Consider the following 17,228-nt stretch of genomic DNA (forward strand, 5'->3'; position numbering starts at 1 on the left):
AGGAGATAGAAGGAAGCTGAGGGCCCATGAAAGTTTTCAAGGGGCAGCCAAAGGATGCAATAATAAAAACAACATTGCCATGTTTACCTAAGAAGACTCCCCCCCCCCCACATCTCTTCAGTTCCCACTTTCTTTCCTTTTTGACTATAGATCTTCCTTTCATAAAAGAGGAAGAAAGCTATTTCCAAACTGGGGAACCATTCACAACAGGTTCCCCCACCATTCCAGTTCTGGTTTTGACTTAGTGGAGAATACAGGGACAGCCTCAAACACAATGGGTTTAGTACTTTGCCATGTGGGTCTAGTACTCTATCAGCACTTGGCCATATTACAAGATAGCAGTCGGTATGCAGGAGCCAAAATGTGATTAGTGTTCGATGAATATGTGTTAAATAGAGCCATCCTCCTTTGCCTTAAATGGACTAGATTCTTGGTGAGACATACTCCAAGTATGTCTTTATGTCTATAGATACATGACATGTTTATTTTATTATGTATGTATGAGCATTTGTCTACATGTATGTATATGTACCTTGTGTATGTCTGGTGCCTGCAGTGGTCACAATAGGGAATCAGATCTCCCGGAACTGACACTATGAGTGGTTGTGAGTCACCAGATGGATGCTGGGAGCAGAATATGGGACCTCTACAGGAGCAACAAATGTTCATAGCCACTGAGCCAACTGTTCAGTCCTCAAATTCCTACTTTTAACATCACTTTCATCCAATGGCTATTTCATTCTTTGGAAACATGTAGCAATGTTGAAGACATGGTTGGTTGTCCCAACTGGGAGACACTCCTGGCATCTGGGAGGTGGAGGTGAGAGATCATACTAGCCATTTTTAATACATGAAACTTGTCCTAAAATGAGAATCATCCATCTAGGAATTCCAATAGTGAGAAACCTTGTTTGCTATTTGCTTTACTTAAACTCATTTATAATCTCATTAAACTCATTATAATCTTGCCACCAAGCATTTATAGAAGATGGCTATAATTTTTGACTGAGTCTGAACAAAAACTGGAGTCTTGAAACTGATGTCCAGTGGCTTCCTAAGGTAGACTGCAGCTCTCTGGCTGGCTACTAGGGTTCTCCAAATGATATCGACTCCTTAATATGGTGTGAACTGAAGCAGAGTGTCTGAATAGTTACCATCAACCAGATCTGAAATCACGAAGTGACTGCCCTTCTGTTAACCACTTTCATACTAGCTTAAGAGAGTTCGTTTTTGAAGCTAGTGGATTTCTATGAAATTAAATGTCCATATTCAGAAATACTTCCCTAAATGTGAGATGAATTTCACACAATTTTATTAAACTGTAGGAATTACTCAAGAGAAAGACAATAAAGAATATTACCTGAAGGTATCCCATCAACCTCATGGCCATGGAGAGGAATGATTTCAAACCAAAATTAAAGTACATTATTCTCCACCCTAATTAGTCTTTAACATTTTGCCTCTAGCATGAAGCATTTTTCATATTCACTGTAATTTCTCTTGATAGGAAAATGGTGTCTCTAAAATCACAGACAACTACTGTGATATTAACCAGCAGAACGTTTGCTAAGGAAAGGCATTTAGAGATTACATCTTTTCTAATCTAAGTGCATACCAGGCAGCTTTTTAGAAAACCTTTGTATCCATAAATATTTTTGTATATAACAAACTTTAAAAGAGCTCAAAATTTCAAACCTGAAGTCCATTTCTATCATACAAGACCTCTCAAAGACTTTTAACAGTAGATTCACGTTTTATTGGGCAAATATTGAACCCTTCAAGTACCCGATACTCTGTCTCTGGGGAGCCATTTTCCTTTCTAGTTATGTGCAACACAGAGGTTTCATGAGTGCTGGGAAAAAGAAAACCTCCTGAAGAATGACTGCAAAAATGGGAACACCCTTTCAATTGGCACAATTCTAACCATTTGTTTAACAGTGTTCATCATTTTCTCTCAAAATACATTTAAAAAACTTCATTTTCGTATTTCCTCAAGGCAGCTGAATGAGTCAAATGGCTTACATTCATTCACAATTAGAACTGGTGGGTTTACTCAAGATCCTAACTTCTACAACTGTCTCTTTTCTTGGAACAACACAAGTAGAAAGTTCTCCTGGAATCTGAGCATCACTGAAGATCGTTAGTGGTCTTAGAGAAGAATCTACTTATGCAGGAACACTGGAAAATTCAGAGCCCAATTCAGTAGCAAGCAATGTCATTTAAGTGAAGGACAACAAAGAAGGGCCACAAGGAAGTTTCTGGAAATGAGGTCAGTAGGAAAATGAAACAGCTATGTCGATGACATTCTGTCAGCAGCACCAGCTATGTCAATGACATTCTGTCAGCAGCACTTTACCCAAGCACCTAGATAAATTCAGATACTCTCCTCCTTTTCAAATTAATTCTTCAACACTGCAGTCTTTAGATAGAATAAAGAAACAAATAATCTCATCCCACAAACTATGAGAAAGCTCTTTTTTGTTGCTCTGCCAATATCCCAAGAAAGCACAGCCTTCAACTCTCATTGAAATGTTTTCTGTGGTTGTTCCTCATCCGAGGTACGTTCTTTTCTACATGTGATTAGAAGGGAGATCACAAGGTTGAAGAACGCATAGGGAAATAACGTAGGAAGATTACGTGGATACAGCAGAGACTGAGACGACCTGCCAAGGTCAGATTTTGTTTGAAGAGAATAGCCAGTGCTCAACCCCGAGCAACTGTATTTCTGCAGGAATAAAATTCTAGATCCTCAAATAATTGGAGCTGGAAATATAAACTTGTGGGCTGGGACTGTAGCTCAGCAATATAACATTTATCTAGAGCATACAAGGCCCTTAGTTTAGCTTCTGGCATCAAAAAATGTAAATTTATATATCAAAAATTCCTACATTTATACAATATTTCTCTGGCTAGACGAACCATACCTATAAGACAGATTTCATAAGCCAATTTGGTACATCAATATGGACAGTATAGCATTAATTGTCAAGTTGACACAATTTAGAATCACCTGGGAAGAGTCATAATGAGGGATTGTCTGCACTGGGTTGGCTGGTGGGCATGCCTCAATTAAGTTAATTGGTGTGGAAACACCCAAACCACTGAGAGAGGCACTGTTTGCTAGGCAGAGTCCTGAACTGCATAAAGGTGGAGAAAAGGAGTTAAGCACAGCAAGCATACATATGCATATTCATTCTCTCTGCTCCTGACTGTCGATGTGATATGACTAGCTGTCTCAAGCTTCTGCCACAGAGACTGCTCTGCAACGCGAGCTGGAATTGTGAGCTAAAATAAACCTTTACGTTCCAAAGCTGCCTTTTTTTTTTCCAGAGTACTTTATCACAGAAACAGAAATGAAAGTAGGACAATGGACAAAGGAAATGGAAAATGGCTAATCAGAAAGCGGGTAGAAGAACCACTTCTCTGGTTATTAGTGGATTCTTGGGTCTTAATTACAAAGTACTTTTCCTGAAAGCATTATCACACTTAAAGTTTCTGACACACAAACGTCACGCTGTTTGAGCTTCTAAATATTCAGCCAGACAGGGGGCTCTCTCAAGAATGGAATGGTTCAGGGGAAGACAATGGTTGTGAACACTTTTAAGATCCTCACTGTCTCTGAAGTCATTATCAGGGAGATGCTAAGAGGGTCCTGCATACAGATGTGCTGCCAGGCTGACTGCAGATCTCTGGAGGAGAAAACACCAAGAACCACGGAATGCAAGACAATGGCTGGGTATCACTGGGAAAATGCAAAACAGAAAGCAAAGACAAAATATATTCTCATCAGGCTCATAATGTTTACAGCCTGTGTGTAGTGCCAGGAATATCTTAGGGAAAGGCAATGTCTTTATAAAGTAAGGTCAAGTTTAATATTTAAATATAGCATATACCCTTGAGAAGGCAAGTTCTCATTTCCTTTATAAAGAATCTGATTGTGACGATTCATGTTGACACTATCGAACTTCTTCCCGCACCCCGAAACATAAAGTCTAATATTTAAAATTTCAAAGATGTTTCTAGACAATCCCCAAACAGGTGGCAATGACAATACAGAATGAATTAATGATGGGTTAGTCTAGGTTCAGCTCCATTTCCCACTGGATCAGCAGAGCGACCTTTCCCTTCTAATTTGGGGTATGGAAACACTGGAAAGACAACATTTAAAGCTAAAGGCATGGGAAGGCTCCCAGCAAGATGGCTACCTGCTCAGGCTTCAGCCCCGGGGGTACCCAGGCGTACTCTTCCAAGGCACAGCCCGAGTCATCGTCTGAGGTCGAGTTCCTCTGGAAGTCAAACATGAGTTTGCTGATGGTCTTCTCCATCTCCAGCGGCATCACTGTCACCATGTGCTCCTCCTGGGGACACTTGCAGTGTAGGCAGATCTTCCTGCAGACAGCAAACACAGTACGTCAGAAGAAAGAAAAAAAAGCATAGTTTGTTCAAGAGGCTGCTAGTCACCAACCAGCCTTTGGATTCCAACCCATAAACACATTTACCAGCCACAACCTAGAAAACACAGGTTTATAAAGGGACACAACACATGTCACATGAAAGCCACGTAGGAGATCAGGGACAACCAGGTGAGCATGCTGTTGATGATGACACACAGACTCAGCCTCTTCTTCCAAATCTACACACACAGATACACACACACACACAGAGACAGAGACAGACACACAGACACACACACACATTCAGACACATAGACATGCACACACACATACACACAGAGGGACACACACACAGACAGACACAGAGAGAAAGAGACACATGCACAGACACACACACACACACACACACACATAGACACAGATACACAGACACACACACACATACACATAGAAAGAAACACATACACATACAAAGAGACACATGGAGAGAGACACACACGAACAGACAGACACACACACACACACAAACACAGATATGGACCATGACTTTAACAAAAACTGACATGTTCCTTTAAAAAAAAGTTCTTAAATCATACAAAACAAAACAACAAAAATCTAGCAACAAAACCAAATCAGGTTATAAAAAGAACCATGGGTGCTAATTTTTTTTTCTTTAGGAGTAAGGTTAGTTTTCCACTAAAACAAATGTGGCCCCAAGAACTTCATAGGAAGATAATTTCACTGCTACTAAAGGTTCCTGCTTCTAAGTCTTAAACTCAAAATGTACCATTGTTTGTATTTATTTTATATAACTTCACACATATGAATTCCTCTTTCCCCCTTAAAGAGAGATAGGGGGAGTTCTTGGTTGCTGTTTATCTTGTTCTGTGAGACGGGATTTCTTACTGACCTTGAGTCCACCTAAAAGGTTAGATCGGTGGCCAGCAAGCCCCAGGCATCCACCTGTGTCAGCCTTCTTCTACCTCCGGAATACTGAAATTACAAGTGTGTGCTACCATGCAGCTTTGTTCCTCCTTCCAGCTGTGTTTCTAAATTATTCCATAGTACCAGTCAAGGATGCAAATCCCTCAAACCAAGCATCTCCCTCAAGGTTTCCAGCTACTCTCTTAACCCTGTCCCCATCTAAATACTGTAGCAATGAAAAGGAAAAGTCAAATCACACACACGTTTCTCTCTTTTACCAATAAAAACCAGAATAGAATGGGGGAGGCAAACTTTAACAAGCTATTCCATGTGTACGCTGATCTTTTTGTAGCATGTTATAAAGGCAATGAAAGAACCCAGAATTCTAATCGCCACATGTGTCTGAATTTTGTGACAACAGCTTTGTTAAGATAATTCACATAGCACAGAACCTACCCTTCTAAAGCATATAATTCACTAGCTCTTAATATAGTCAGAATTTCACAACTACCACTAATTTTAGACATGCCCACTAAAACCATGAGTATGAACAGTACTTCTCATAGCCCAAGCTCACATACCCTGACAACCACTAATCTTTCTGTCTCTGTTGGTTTTGCCTATTTTGGACATTTCATATAAAAGGACGATACAAAATATAATCCTTTGAAACTAGCTTCTTTCATATAAAATAATGTTATAGTTTATCCATGCTGTAGCATACATCAGTCTCTTGAATGTTTTTATTTATTGCTGAGGAATATTCCATTGTAGGAATGTACTGCATTTGTGCATTCATCAACTAGTAGATATTTGGACTTTTCATTTTTTTAATAATTCTAATTTTAATGTCGAGATTCAAGATTTTGTATAGATCTAGCCATTTCTCTTGGGCATATAGCTAGCAATGGAATCACTGTATCACATGGTAACTTTATGTTCATCATTCTGAGGAACTGTCACACTATATACAAAATACCTAAACAATTTGAAGTTCCTTCCTTCAATGAAGATGGATTACACTTTCTCTAACTTTTGCCACATGTATTATGGTCTATTTTGTTGACTGTGGCCACCATAGTGGATGTGACATGATATCTAATTGTGGTTTTGATTTTCATTGTTCCAAGGGCCAGGCTAGAAAAGCTGATCATCTTCTTAAGTGATTGTAATATGCCTTCTTTGGAACTTGTTGGAAGGAATCCCTAAAGGGAGGGAAGAATGAGGAGCCAAAAGAAGGCCTGGCTAAGCCCTAATCAGAAATATTACAGAAGACACACTTGATTGCACATGGAATAGCTGTTCACTCCTGAACAATAACAACAAAATCACTCTGAAAAAGCAAAGTCAAGGAGAAAAAAAGGAAAAAAGAAAGAAAATAAACCCAGTAAATCAAAACCACAAGGGCTTTATCTGTCTTCTCTGCTAGCTGACAGCCCTCTACCCCTCATTTATAATTAACTGGAGCTCCCACAGCAAGGCATTTTTATTTGCAAAGAATCTGGAACCTTTGAGTGATTCCCTGACAACCACTGGAGAAGCTAATTTAATAATCTCCATTTACAAGTTGGAAACCCAAGTCTGAGGTGCTTTGAAAGGAGCAGAGAGACAGAGGCAAAGCCAGGAGGGATTTCTGGTTCCTCAGTCTCTCTCTTCCCTTTTGAAAAATACAGTGGCAGCCAAGAGCTTTCTCTTTTAATATACTAATTAAATAACTTCACTCAAATGAAGCATAATCAGGAGAGTGTGTATGTGTGTGTGTGTATGTGTGCATGCACGTGCAAGTGTGTGCATGGATATGCAAGCATATATTTATGATGTGAAAATAAAAGATTTGGATTTTATTAAAAAATACACATTTATGAACACAGACCCAGCTAGTAAAGCAGAATTCATTAAACACACATTCGTGTAGGCTTCAGTATGCACACTCACACATACACACAGAGAATGCATTGGTTTCATTCTGTCAGAGTTGACATTCTACCTCTACATAATTGGATTTGTCAATGACAGGTTTCCAAGAAATCATCCCTGATTCAGAGAGTGGAAATGCTACATTCACCTCCCTTCCCAGCCTTTGCCCCCAAACAACCTTTCCAAATGCCTCACTATAGTTGCAGTGGGAATTCACTTGGTTCTGTAGCATGGGATCCACAACCTCCTCTTTTATAGGTTATACAATATTGTCAAGTGGGTGCCATTTCCTAAACTATCTCAGCATAGTCCACCCAGTCAGTTCTACCAGCAATCACAACATTTGCATGAAGACTAATGATTTATGCCAATTAACTGACTTGCATGACCTGGAGGACCTCATTATATATGGATGGGAGGGTGACTTGTGAGGGCAAAGGGTCTACCTTGCTAGTTAATACTTCTGACAGGCACAGAGATTTGGCTTTGGAAGTGATTATAAACAGCTTTAAGATCTCCTTTTCTCTTCCCTTTACCTGTGGAAAATTTCCCATTTTCCATTTATTGAGATTTTTTTTGTAAAAGAACATATATGTGGAAGATTTATATATAAAACTGAGCTGTCTAAATTGATGCTGATGGAAGAGACATAAAGCCCAACCTCTCTCCAGGCAAGTCTGTGGTTCTCTCCCATACTTGGGTTCCAAAGACACAAGTCTGAAGATCAACATATTCCCTTGATCCTCTAAAGTAATTCCTAAGATCTACCAAAATAGCAACTGTGCACTTTATAACTTGAAAGATGAAAAGAAATAAAAAAGTTTCTGGCAGATAACTCAGTGTGCATGCATGCACTCAAACACACACAGACACACACACACACAAAAACTCTTAATCATGAAAATCCCCATAAATAATGAATCTGGTCATAGGACTGTCCATCTTGTTGCCAAGACATTGTATCAGAGAGACGCTTGGTGAATGGAGACCATATCACTTTGATAGATTGGACAGATTTCAACCAGGACACGTGACTGGGCATTTTCATAAAGATGTCAATGGATTACCATGAAGTAGCTTCCTGAACACAAATTGGAGGATGCTCTTCTCTAGGTAGTCTCTTGGATGGAAAGAAGCCCCTTAGAGTCTGAAACAGTGTAAGTCCTAACAGCCAGTAAACATTTTTTTGAACTTTTTGAGGGGCTTTATGTCAACTGAAAATAATTGCCATGTTGGAAGCTCTTATAGCACTCAACCCACCTGTCATTCATCTGGGTATCTTGTGTGTAAAAGTATCCTGTTGAGAGGCAAGACTACATCAGTTGCAACAGTAGCATCTCTGCTATAACTCTGCCATCTGATCTCCTGCTTCCCACTTCCCTTGGGATATGGGTTCCATGGTCTGGAGTCCAAGGCCAGATCAGGTTCAGGCTACTTGCATTTGTTTAGGATAACAGCAGGCTGCTTAAAGCATCGTAGGCCCATTGTAAACCAAATGACTAAGAGGAGGATTCAATAAGGTCATGTCTCAGGCAGCAAGCTGAATGGTCAGCACATAAACCTCTATTAAAGACAAAAGGCTAACATAACTCAGAGGTATCCACAACTTTTCCCCAACTGACAAATGTGTCCCTAGGTATTTAAGTTCTCCTGTGACTATCATACCAAAGACAAAAGAATCATCCCTTTCTTCATAGTAATAAAGAGGAAAGAGGGATTTTTTCTGCTTATTATACTTACCATAATTTTAAGTTACTGCTTTCGTCTCCTTAACATAAAATTAATGTAGAAAGAAGTCACAAATTACAGAAAAAGTAAGGAGGAAAAACATTCTAAACACAATCCCAAAGATAATCACTGTTAAACAGAAACAGCTGCTGGGCCATTTCTTCCTTAGTACTAAGATGTGGAGACCAGACTTCAATCTTTGTAGTCCCCATGAGCCCAGGGATAAGACTCTGGCCTAGACAATGAGACATGACACACACACACATACACACACACCACCACCACCACCACCACCACCACCACCACCACCACCACCACCACCACCACCACCACCACCATTCTCAGCAAATAGATGTACATTATTCAGCAAAGATACCTAAGTTTGTTCTGATCTAGTACCCTGAACCAGGACTTGACTTAATAGGGAAGATAACTGCTAGTGTGGGAATTCTGTGTATAACTACAGGTATCAGACTCAAAAGTTAGGTGTCTCAGATAAAATACATTTGAAAAACAGATTTCATTAGTTATCAACTTCCAATTTCCTGTGCAAGAAGAGAGAGAGATAAAGTGTGGACAATCTAAGACCACTAAGATTTGGCTCTGAATTGCATATTTGTTTATCAATCACACACTCACCGATGCTGTGATAACTTGATCACTTCAAACCACCAATGGAGCTGCTTGGTGGAAAGGAGCCTGGCTTCTTTCACTAGCCCTACTGCCTACCTTCCCTGCATTCCCATTGAGAGTATCATCCCTTCACCTGAATTATTCCACGGGTCTTCAATGGGTCAAACATTCATTCAAGTTTACAGACCTTTGGCATTATCAGATTCCAGGAGGTGATTCAGTATTTTGGATAAAAGATGTTTACTAGACTGTAGGATGCCCAGAGGAAATAGGCAAATAAATGATGCTGGGCAAAAAGACACACCCTGTTGTGCTAGACTGAGACAATGAGAACTGAAGCAGAATTTGCTGGCCCTGAGACAATCACATGATCTGGAAGTCAGATACAAAAATGTAGGCATAAACTCCTAAGTAACTTGGCCCTAAGTTTACATAGATTAGAACCTGTGTCATCCAGTTCCAAGACCAATGCTTCCCACGATTCTGTTCCCAGTGAACAGTCCAGACTTCCCCTCTTCCTCTTCATCTGTCCTCCTACCAATCCATCTACTCACTCATCAGTAGACATATATGCATCAATTCACCTACTCACCACCAATCTAACAACACAGAATGGTAATATACTGAGTGCTAGGCATTGTTTTAAGTTTCTGGGCATTAGCTGATAGTCTGTCTTAATTATAAGGCAGAAATCTCTATCCCCTCATGGAACTTCAAGCTAAGAGAAGACCTAACAGTCAAGCAAACAGGGATAAATGTCCCCATTTTGGATTGTGATAAATGCTATATCAGAGAGGGACTGGGGTGGGTGGGAAAAGCCCTCCCCATTGAAGGGACATCTGAGCTGCCCTTAAAAGTGTACTGACTTCCAGGCAGCTAGAAGGCTACAACTGGGGTGGAGTTTCCCGGGCAAAGGGAAAGCAGGCGCTGGGAGGCTGGGAGGTGGAGGGTGGCTGCAGGAGTGGCTCTCAGGAGGTGATAGCCTCCCTCCTCCCTCAGAAGCAACTGCTGGATAGCAGTGACCAAACTGGTTGGACAACAGCCTGTCTGAAGGCCCAAGCACAAGTGTGAAACTCAGGAGACATCCCGTTTTAGGGGGCATCTGGAAATCTTTCTTCTAAGGCACTTCTCCCTGGATTCCTGGGTTTCTGTCGTTCTATACCCAGACGTCAGCATATCCGGTTATGGGCAGCCTTTCTGGCTCCTTCACCTCCCCCCTCCAGTCACAATACTTTGCTTATCCCTTTTTTGGCAACCATTCAGACTGAATGAAGGACATGAACCCTGACACTTGCCATGTCTGGAAGAAAGATTTCTATCTCTGTGAGAAAGGAAAAAAGATTTCCTAATGAACACAGAGCTTAAGGGCGGGGACCGTGACAAGGCCAGCTGGGTACTTGGCTGGTGCATGCTGAGTGCCAGAACCCTGCTGCCTGGTTCTGTCCCACTTCCCTTCTTCGCCTGGCTGGTGACTCCTGCCATCTGCACAGAGGTGCCCCTCTCTCCCAGCATAGCCAAAGGCAGCATAGAGAAATTCCCAGTGCCAGGTGTCTCCTCTTAATATGCCAATTCATAACAGAGTCCTACTGCAGATTAATTTGTAATTCGGGAGGTATGGGAGCACATTTCCTTTGCAAAGCAGCCTGCTCTGGATGACTTTACTTCAAACTCACATAAAGATCTCACGCTGCATCTAAACTGGCAGATATGATGACGCCTCAGTGACGGATGAGTCGTAGCTCAGAATGAGATGCTCAAAAGATCATGCCAAGAAGGCAAATCAAGAACAGGAAGATGTTGGAAAGGACCCCAGGACACAGGCAAGGATGGGATAAGGAGGTAGATTAGAGCACTAGACAACCAGGGGCCTCTGTAGGACCTGGGAATGAGGGCCTAGCTTGAATAGTCTCAGATAAGGTTGCTTGAAGGAGACACTGGGTTACTATCTCCTAGTTCTTAACAGTCTTTGGCAGAAAACCACAGCTAGGCCCTTAGCACAGGAAAAGATAAGCGGCCTAGGGCAGAACAATGCATTCCCTGTAGCACTAGAGTGGGAAGGTCCATGAATTTGGGGCAGTGATAGAAGGTTTGTGGCAAGGCAGTGCCACTATGGGATAGGTCATTTACTGAGCATCTGTTTGTCCTGTGGGTCATGGTCAGTGCTGCACGCTATTGCAGAAAGGTATCTATCCTGTTGGGATACAATAAAGAAGACCTCAGAGAGCCCGGCCATAATTTCTAGGAAGGCAGTCATTTAAGAGGACGTCTGTATTTTGAAGAGATGCATGTTGAAGTATATGCAGACAGAGGATGATGTGTGGGAGATAGGAGGGGAAGGGGGAGTGAAGGCAGAGGGGAAGGAGAAGGGGTTTGGAGAGGGAGGGAGGCATCAGGGCATATGGATGGACTAGGAGAGAGGGGCAAGAGGAGGAGGAGGTGAGAGAGAGAAAGAGGGAGGAGATATGGAGAGGGAGAGAGGGAGGAGACAGTGAGGAGGAGGGAAGGAGATAGATGAGAGATAGAGTTGAGAGAGAGGGAGGAGACAGGCAGAAGGAAGGAGGGAGAGAGAAGACATGGATAGGGAGGAAGAGGGAGGAGGAAGCCTGTCTAGAGAACACATAGCACAGATGTTAACACAAAGACCTAGACCTGTGCATGAAAGCTCGCTATACGACTCCTGTAACTTCCATATGTGGGGGTTTACATGACGAACGTCTCCCATGGGCTCAGGTATTTGATCACTTTGCTCCCCAGGGGGAGGTGCTGTTTGGGGAATGTTCTGGAACCTTAGGAGGTGGAGCTTTGCTGGAGTAATTACAGCATTGGGGTTGGACTTTGCTCTGTCTCTACTTTGCTCTCTCCACTTGCTGTCTGCAGTGGAAGATGTGATCTCTCAGCTCTCTGCTCTGGCTGACCACGGCCATGCCTCCACTACCGTATGGACTCTCCCCTGTGGAATCATATGCCAAAATAAACTCTTTCTTCTCTAAGATGCCTTGGTCATGGTGTTCTATCACAGCAAGAGAAAGAGGTCTAACACACCATAAAACACTACAGTTTTTAAAAACGGACAAAACTGAAACAAAGTGGTCTTGCTATGGTTCATGTGCATTGCACTTCAAGGGGCTTGGGATTAATGAGATGTCACAGAGGCTTCCCTGAGGAAGCACAGTAGAAAGTTGTAGGCAAAGGGAAAAGGAAAGAACATTCCTAACAGTTGAGTAAAGGTGTGGAGGTGGGAGAGAACACAGTGCCACTAAGATACTGAGACGTCGCAGGATCAAATGACGACAACATGGCAGGTGGAGAATGACACATGCAATCTGTTAGGAGTTTTGGCTTTGTTGAAAAAGCATCCACAAGCCAGTGTGGAATCTGCCTACCAAGCTCACAGATAGCTAATTCAGCACCATTATGAGTAGACAAAGTGAGCTCTCAGAGGACAAGCGCTTGGCCACGGATGGTGTCTCCATGGCAACACTGCTACTTGCATCACTGCATCCCTATGCAAGGCTGTGGGTATCCAGAGACACTCTGATTTCTTTAGCTGTCAGACTCGCTGCTCTGCTAAGAATAAACTAGGGCAGACAGTAGAGGCTAGTCCTCTGGACAAATGTCTCCACTTTACTTGGTATGTGTGCAATTGGAATTTTACAGTATATACATCTGCTTCACTGGATATTTAATATACTTAGTATGGACTGAGCAAGATATTGATCATTATCTTTATTAAGCAATCACACAACCTTTACCATGATTTTTTTTGTTTTTTAGGTCATACAAATGATCTTCTTCATGTCTCGATATACAACAAAGAAGACAGATTAGATATTAATAATCTCTTGGGTTGATCAAGTGCTTTGGAGCTCAGCAAATGATTTAAACTCAGGTAACTTGTGAATTTCTCATACTCTCTCCTAGGCCAGTCACAAGATCAACACTGTCACAGCTGTGGACAGACAGTAGGCCCAGAGAAGTCCAATGCTGTATGGACTGGCCTTCAGTGTTGGGGGCATGAGGAATGCCATATTTCTTTTTTTTTCCTCAGCCAAAGGAAGGGGAGTCAGTTTAGTTCCATGTGTGGGGGCTTCCTCTTGACTTTGCTTTTTAAGGAAACATTTGGTGAGTATGTGCTACAAGACTCTGCTAAGCCCTTCTCCTGCATTCATTATTTAATCCCCAAACCATGCCATGAGATGGGAATTATTATCTTTATATATGGGACAACCAAGACTGAAAGAGTTTCTGGAACTTATCCAGGCCTTCACCAAGACCTCAAGGGCTCTGTGAGTCCCCCGCAGACAGACTACTCGATCCCTTAATCCATGTAAAACAGGCAGTGTTTTTCACTCTGCTCACACAGAGGCCCCCAAATCACTGGCAAGTCGTAGGAAATTCTTAAGTGGCTGCTTATTAATAACATTTTCAGTTTATATTAGGCCGCCTTTCATCCAAGGGAACTTGGCCAGCTCCATACACAGAGAACCACAGAAAGCCAACCATCTCTAGTGGGAATAGGGGCCAGCTGGCAGCAGCATCCTTCAGGGGCTTGGCTTGTGGGGGTTCTGGCACCGGTCACACCCTTCAGAACTTGACAGGGGCCCTTTAATATCTGTACTGAAGAGCTCAAGGCAAAAACTTCCCAGAAATCCATGTGTCTTGGTGATTGAGGCCAAAGGCGCAATATGACCCCAGTGGACTTGCGAAATAAAGGCATCAAGAAATTGTGAGTTTATAAAAAATACCAATGCTGGATGGAAAGCCCGTCATTCATATTGAATTAGACACACAGGAAAAGATGGTGTTTTTTTTTCAGGGCAGGCCTTAAACACAAACAAAACAAAACTCTCAGGGTTTCCCACTGGAGGGATAGGGGAAAAAGAAGACAAGATGTTGACTTCCCTACTCCAAGCAAGGTTTTTGTGGTTTTGTTCTTGGCCAGAAGTTGTTTCCTCCTTCTGCTGGAGAGAAAGGCAGGAGTAAAGCACGTAAAATGAAAATAACATTTCCTGATTTCATGTTTTATTGGAAAGAAACCTTAGGTGGATTGGATTCACATGGTCCACAGCAGGAAGACTCTGAAACATTTGAAGATGTGTTATATTCGGATGTGACGAGTGCTGGGAGAGGGATAGATGCTCCTGACTCCCCATCCTCCCAGACCAGGCAGATGTGGTGATGCCCATACTCTTAAAGCACAGAAGAGGGATGAACAACCCAGACTGTGGGCTTGCTGGTGATAGAGGATGAATCTCAGGGCTCATCCCTCCACTTCCTCCTCCCTTCTCTGTTTTGACTATAAGAATCTCATCCACCTTGGACCTGGGGCCACCTCAACAGCCTGCTCTATTCCCTCTCCTACTCTCACCCTTCTAAAACCTCCTTTCTACACCGTTCTAACAGGGATGCTGGTAACACCCAACTCTTCAGCTTGCAGTGTCCCAGTGGTAATGAAACAAAGGACAGTCCCTTGACTGCAGTCATAATAAGATCCTGTGGCCTCTGTCTCAGTTCTCTTTTTCCAGCTTCACTGCACTCCACTCTGCCTTCTTTAAGGCTGCGGCCATATCGGCCTTTATTTGTCCCTTGAACTTGCCGAGCACAGGTCATATTCTGCCTAGAAAGTCTTTCCTTCAGAGCCTTGTCAAATGGTCTACTTGTCTTTGCTCATGTCATCACCCAAATATATAGAGACCCTCTTTTTTTAAAAGCTCACCCCTCTCTTCTCATTTTCCAGTCCTTTTAATTTTTCCTTAGCAGTTGTCACTATTCGAAATGATTTTCTTTGTGGGTATGTCTCTCATATTTTCCTTGTGGAATGTCAATTCCTTAAGGTCAAGGGTCTTGTAACTAGAACAATAAGCATCCAGTAAGTAGTTCATGCAATAATTTGAATCTCTAATACTTGCCCAAATCTGGCTTGGTAGTTCACATGAGCAACATACTCTTCATAACCATGAAAACAAGATTATTATTGGCATATACACTTGTTATAGAGTTATATTCCATAAGTGAAGATGTATACTTATACAATGAGGCCAAAATTGTAGAGTGACACCATTATGTGATGAGAAGTATATCACAAAAAAACCACGTCAAAGAAAACTACCTTTTGGCCTCTGCCAATGAAGAACACGAAAGAATAACGAAGAAGTGACAACGACCATTACTGCTGAGGCAGCACCATCACCTTAGTGTTGTTTGATCATACTGTATGTGCTGTTGACTGTCTGACATGTAAAAGAATGCTTGAAGAACAGATAGACTAAAAACACTAGGCCCACCCAAAGTAAATGTTTAAAGCATTGTGGAGTTGTGTGGGTGCCGATAGAAAGTATCTGAGAAAAGGGATAAACGAGGACTACCCTGGCTTCAGCATCTGAGACTACAGCTCTTAATCCACCCATCTATAAAGTGGAAGGAAATCCTGGAACCTCCTTCCAGCCCAACAGGATGGGGCACTAGACTGCAGTCATGTGCACAGGAGGCATGTTCTTGAAGGGCCAAACCCTGCTTATTTTCTAGTCCTACATTAGGCAAGGAGAGTTCTCTGAACTAGACTTCAACCATGTACCACTCAATCTAGTAGCTCTTAAGTGGATGACCTGAGGTTTTTAGGAATATGAAGAAAGCTGGGGTCCTTGGCATTCTTTTTTAAATGAACAGGTACACATTTAGAGAACAGTGAGTATTTAACTTCAGAAAGGTCATTATCAGTAGTGTTCCTAAGAACATTTGATTTCTTGAATTACTTACATCTAAACATACCTTCTCTGAAAAAGCATGAAGTTGGGGGATCTGGGAGGGGTTGGAGGATTGCAACACATATGATAAAAATGCACTGGATAAAATTCTCAAAGAATATATTAAAAAAGAAATACCATATATCTTGCATTCCCAATAATATTCCATATTCATTTCTGAATATCCCAACAGAAGACTATATTTTCAGCACAATGGATATACTGAAGCCATTTTTAATTATTGTGTCATATAATTATAAATCAATGAAAAAGAAGGAAAACTCACTAATAAAAGGTATTTTTTTCTTTCAAGCTTGGTAATACTTTTCATGGTGAGACAGAGACAAGCAAATACTTATTACTTTATACGTACCAGTTTCCATTGTGTTGTCATAACTTTTTAAATAGAAAAACAGAGGTATATCCATTCTGCAAACATTTTTGCACCTAATTTTTTTAATTGCAGTAAAACATTTTGTAGACATATTTTTACAACCATTTATCAGGGTGAAGTCTAGTAGTGTTACATATGTTCACACTGTTATATAGTCAATCAATAGTCCTTGTTTTGTTTTGCAAAACAAAACTTTAAATTCATTGAATCAAAAAAATAAAATACCTTCTCTATTTTAGACTTCCCACAGAGCCTCCAGCAGTGCCTTGCACCCTGGTGACACTGAAATGCTACCTCTCACTCTCTGTTGTGGTCTTTCAAAAATTCAAATTAACACGTGATAGTACAGTGACCAGCCAAGGACGATGCATGGCAGGAGTTCGCCAGTGAAGGATGTAAAACAGTTCTAACGTGCTTTACGGGTATGGCATGCTGGCATTGAGGTGGCAGGCTAGGAAACCAGCTGACAGAGGGAAAGGAAGACAGCTTCAGGCT

The 17,228-nt window shown here is 41.6% G+C and overlaps 1 protein-coding gene across 4 annotated transcripts in view; it reads right to left on the reverse strand.

Moving 5' to 3' along the window:
* The window catches only part of Prickle2 (prickle planar cell polarity protein 2), a 327,604-nt gene that overhangs the window by 78,411 nt on the left and 231,965 nt on the right, over positions 1-17,228 (reverse strand). For all 4 annotated transcript variants that reach the window (XM_013114215.3, XM_021227814.2, XM_013114214.3 and 1 more), the window contains one exon: positions 4,206-4,389. In XM_013114215.3, the coding sequence (XP_012969669.2) occupies positions 4,206-4,389 (184 nt within the window). The remainder of the gene's footprint in view (positions 1-4,205; positions 4,390-17,228) is intronic.

This window comes from Mesocricetus auratus, unplaced genomic scaffold (assembly GCF_017639785.1).
Source record: "Mesocricetus auratus isolate SY011 unplaced genomic scaffold, BCM_Maur_2.0 Super-Scaffold_100676, whole genome shotgun sequence".
In the NCBI taxonomy this organism is placed as follows: Eukaryota; Metazoa; Chordata; class Mammalia; order Rodentia; family Cricetidae; genus Mesocricetus; species Mesocricetus auratus.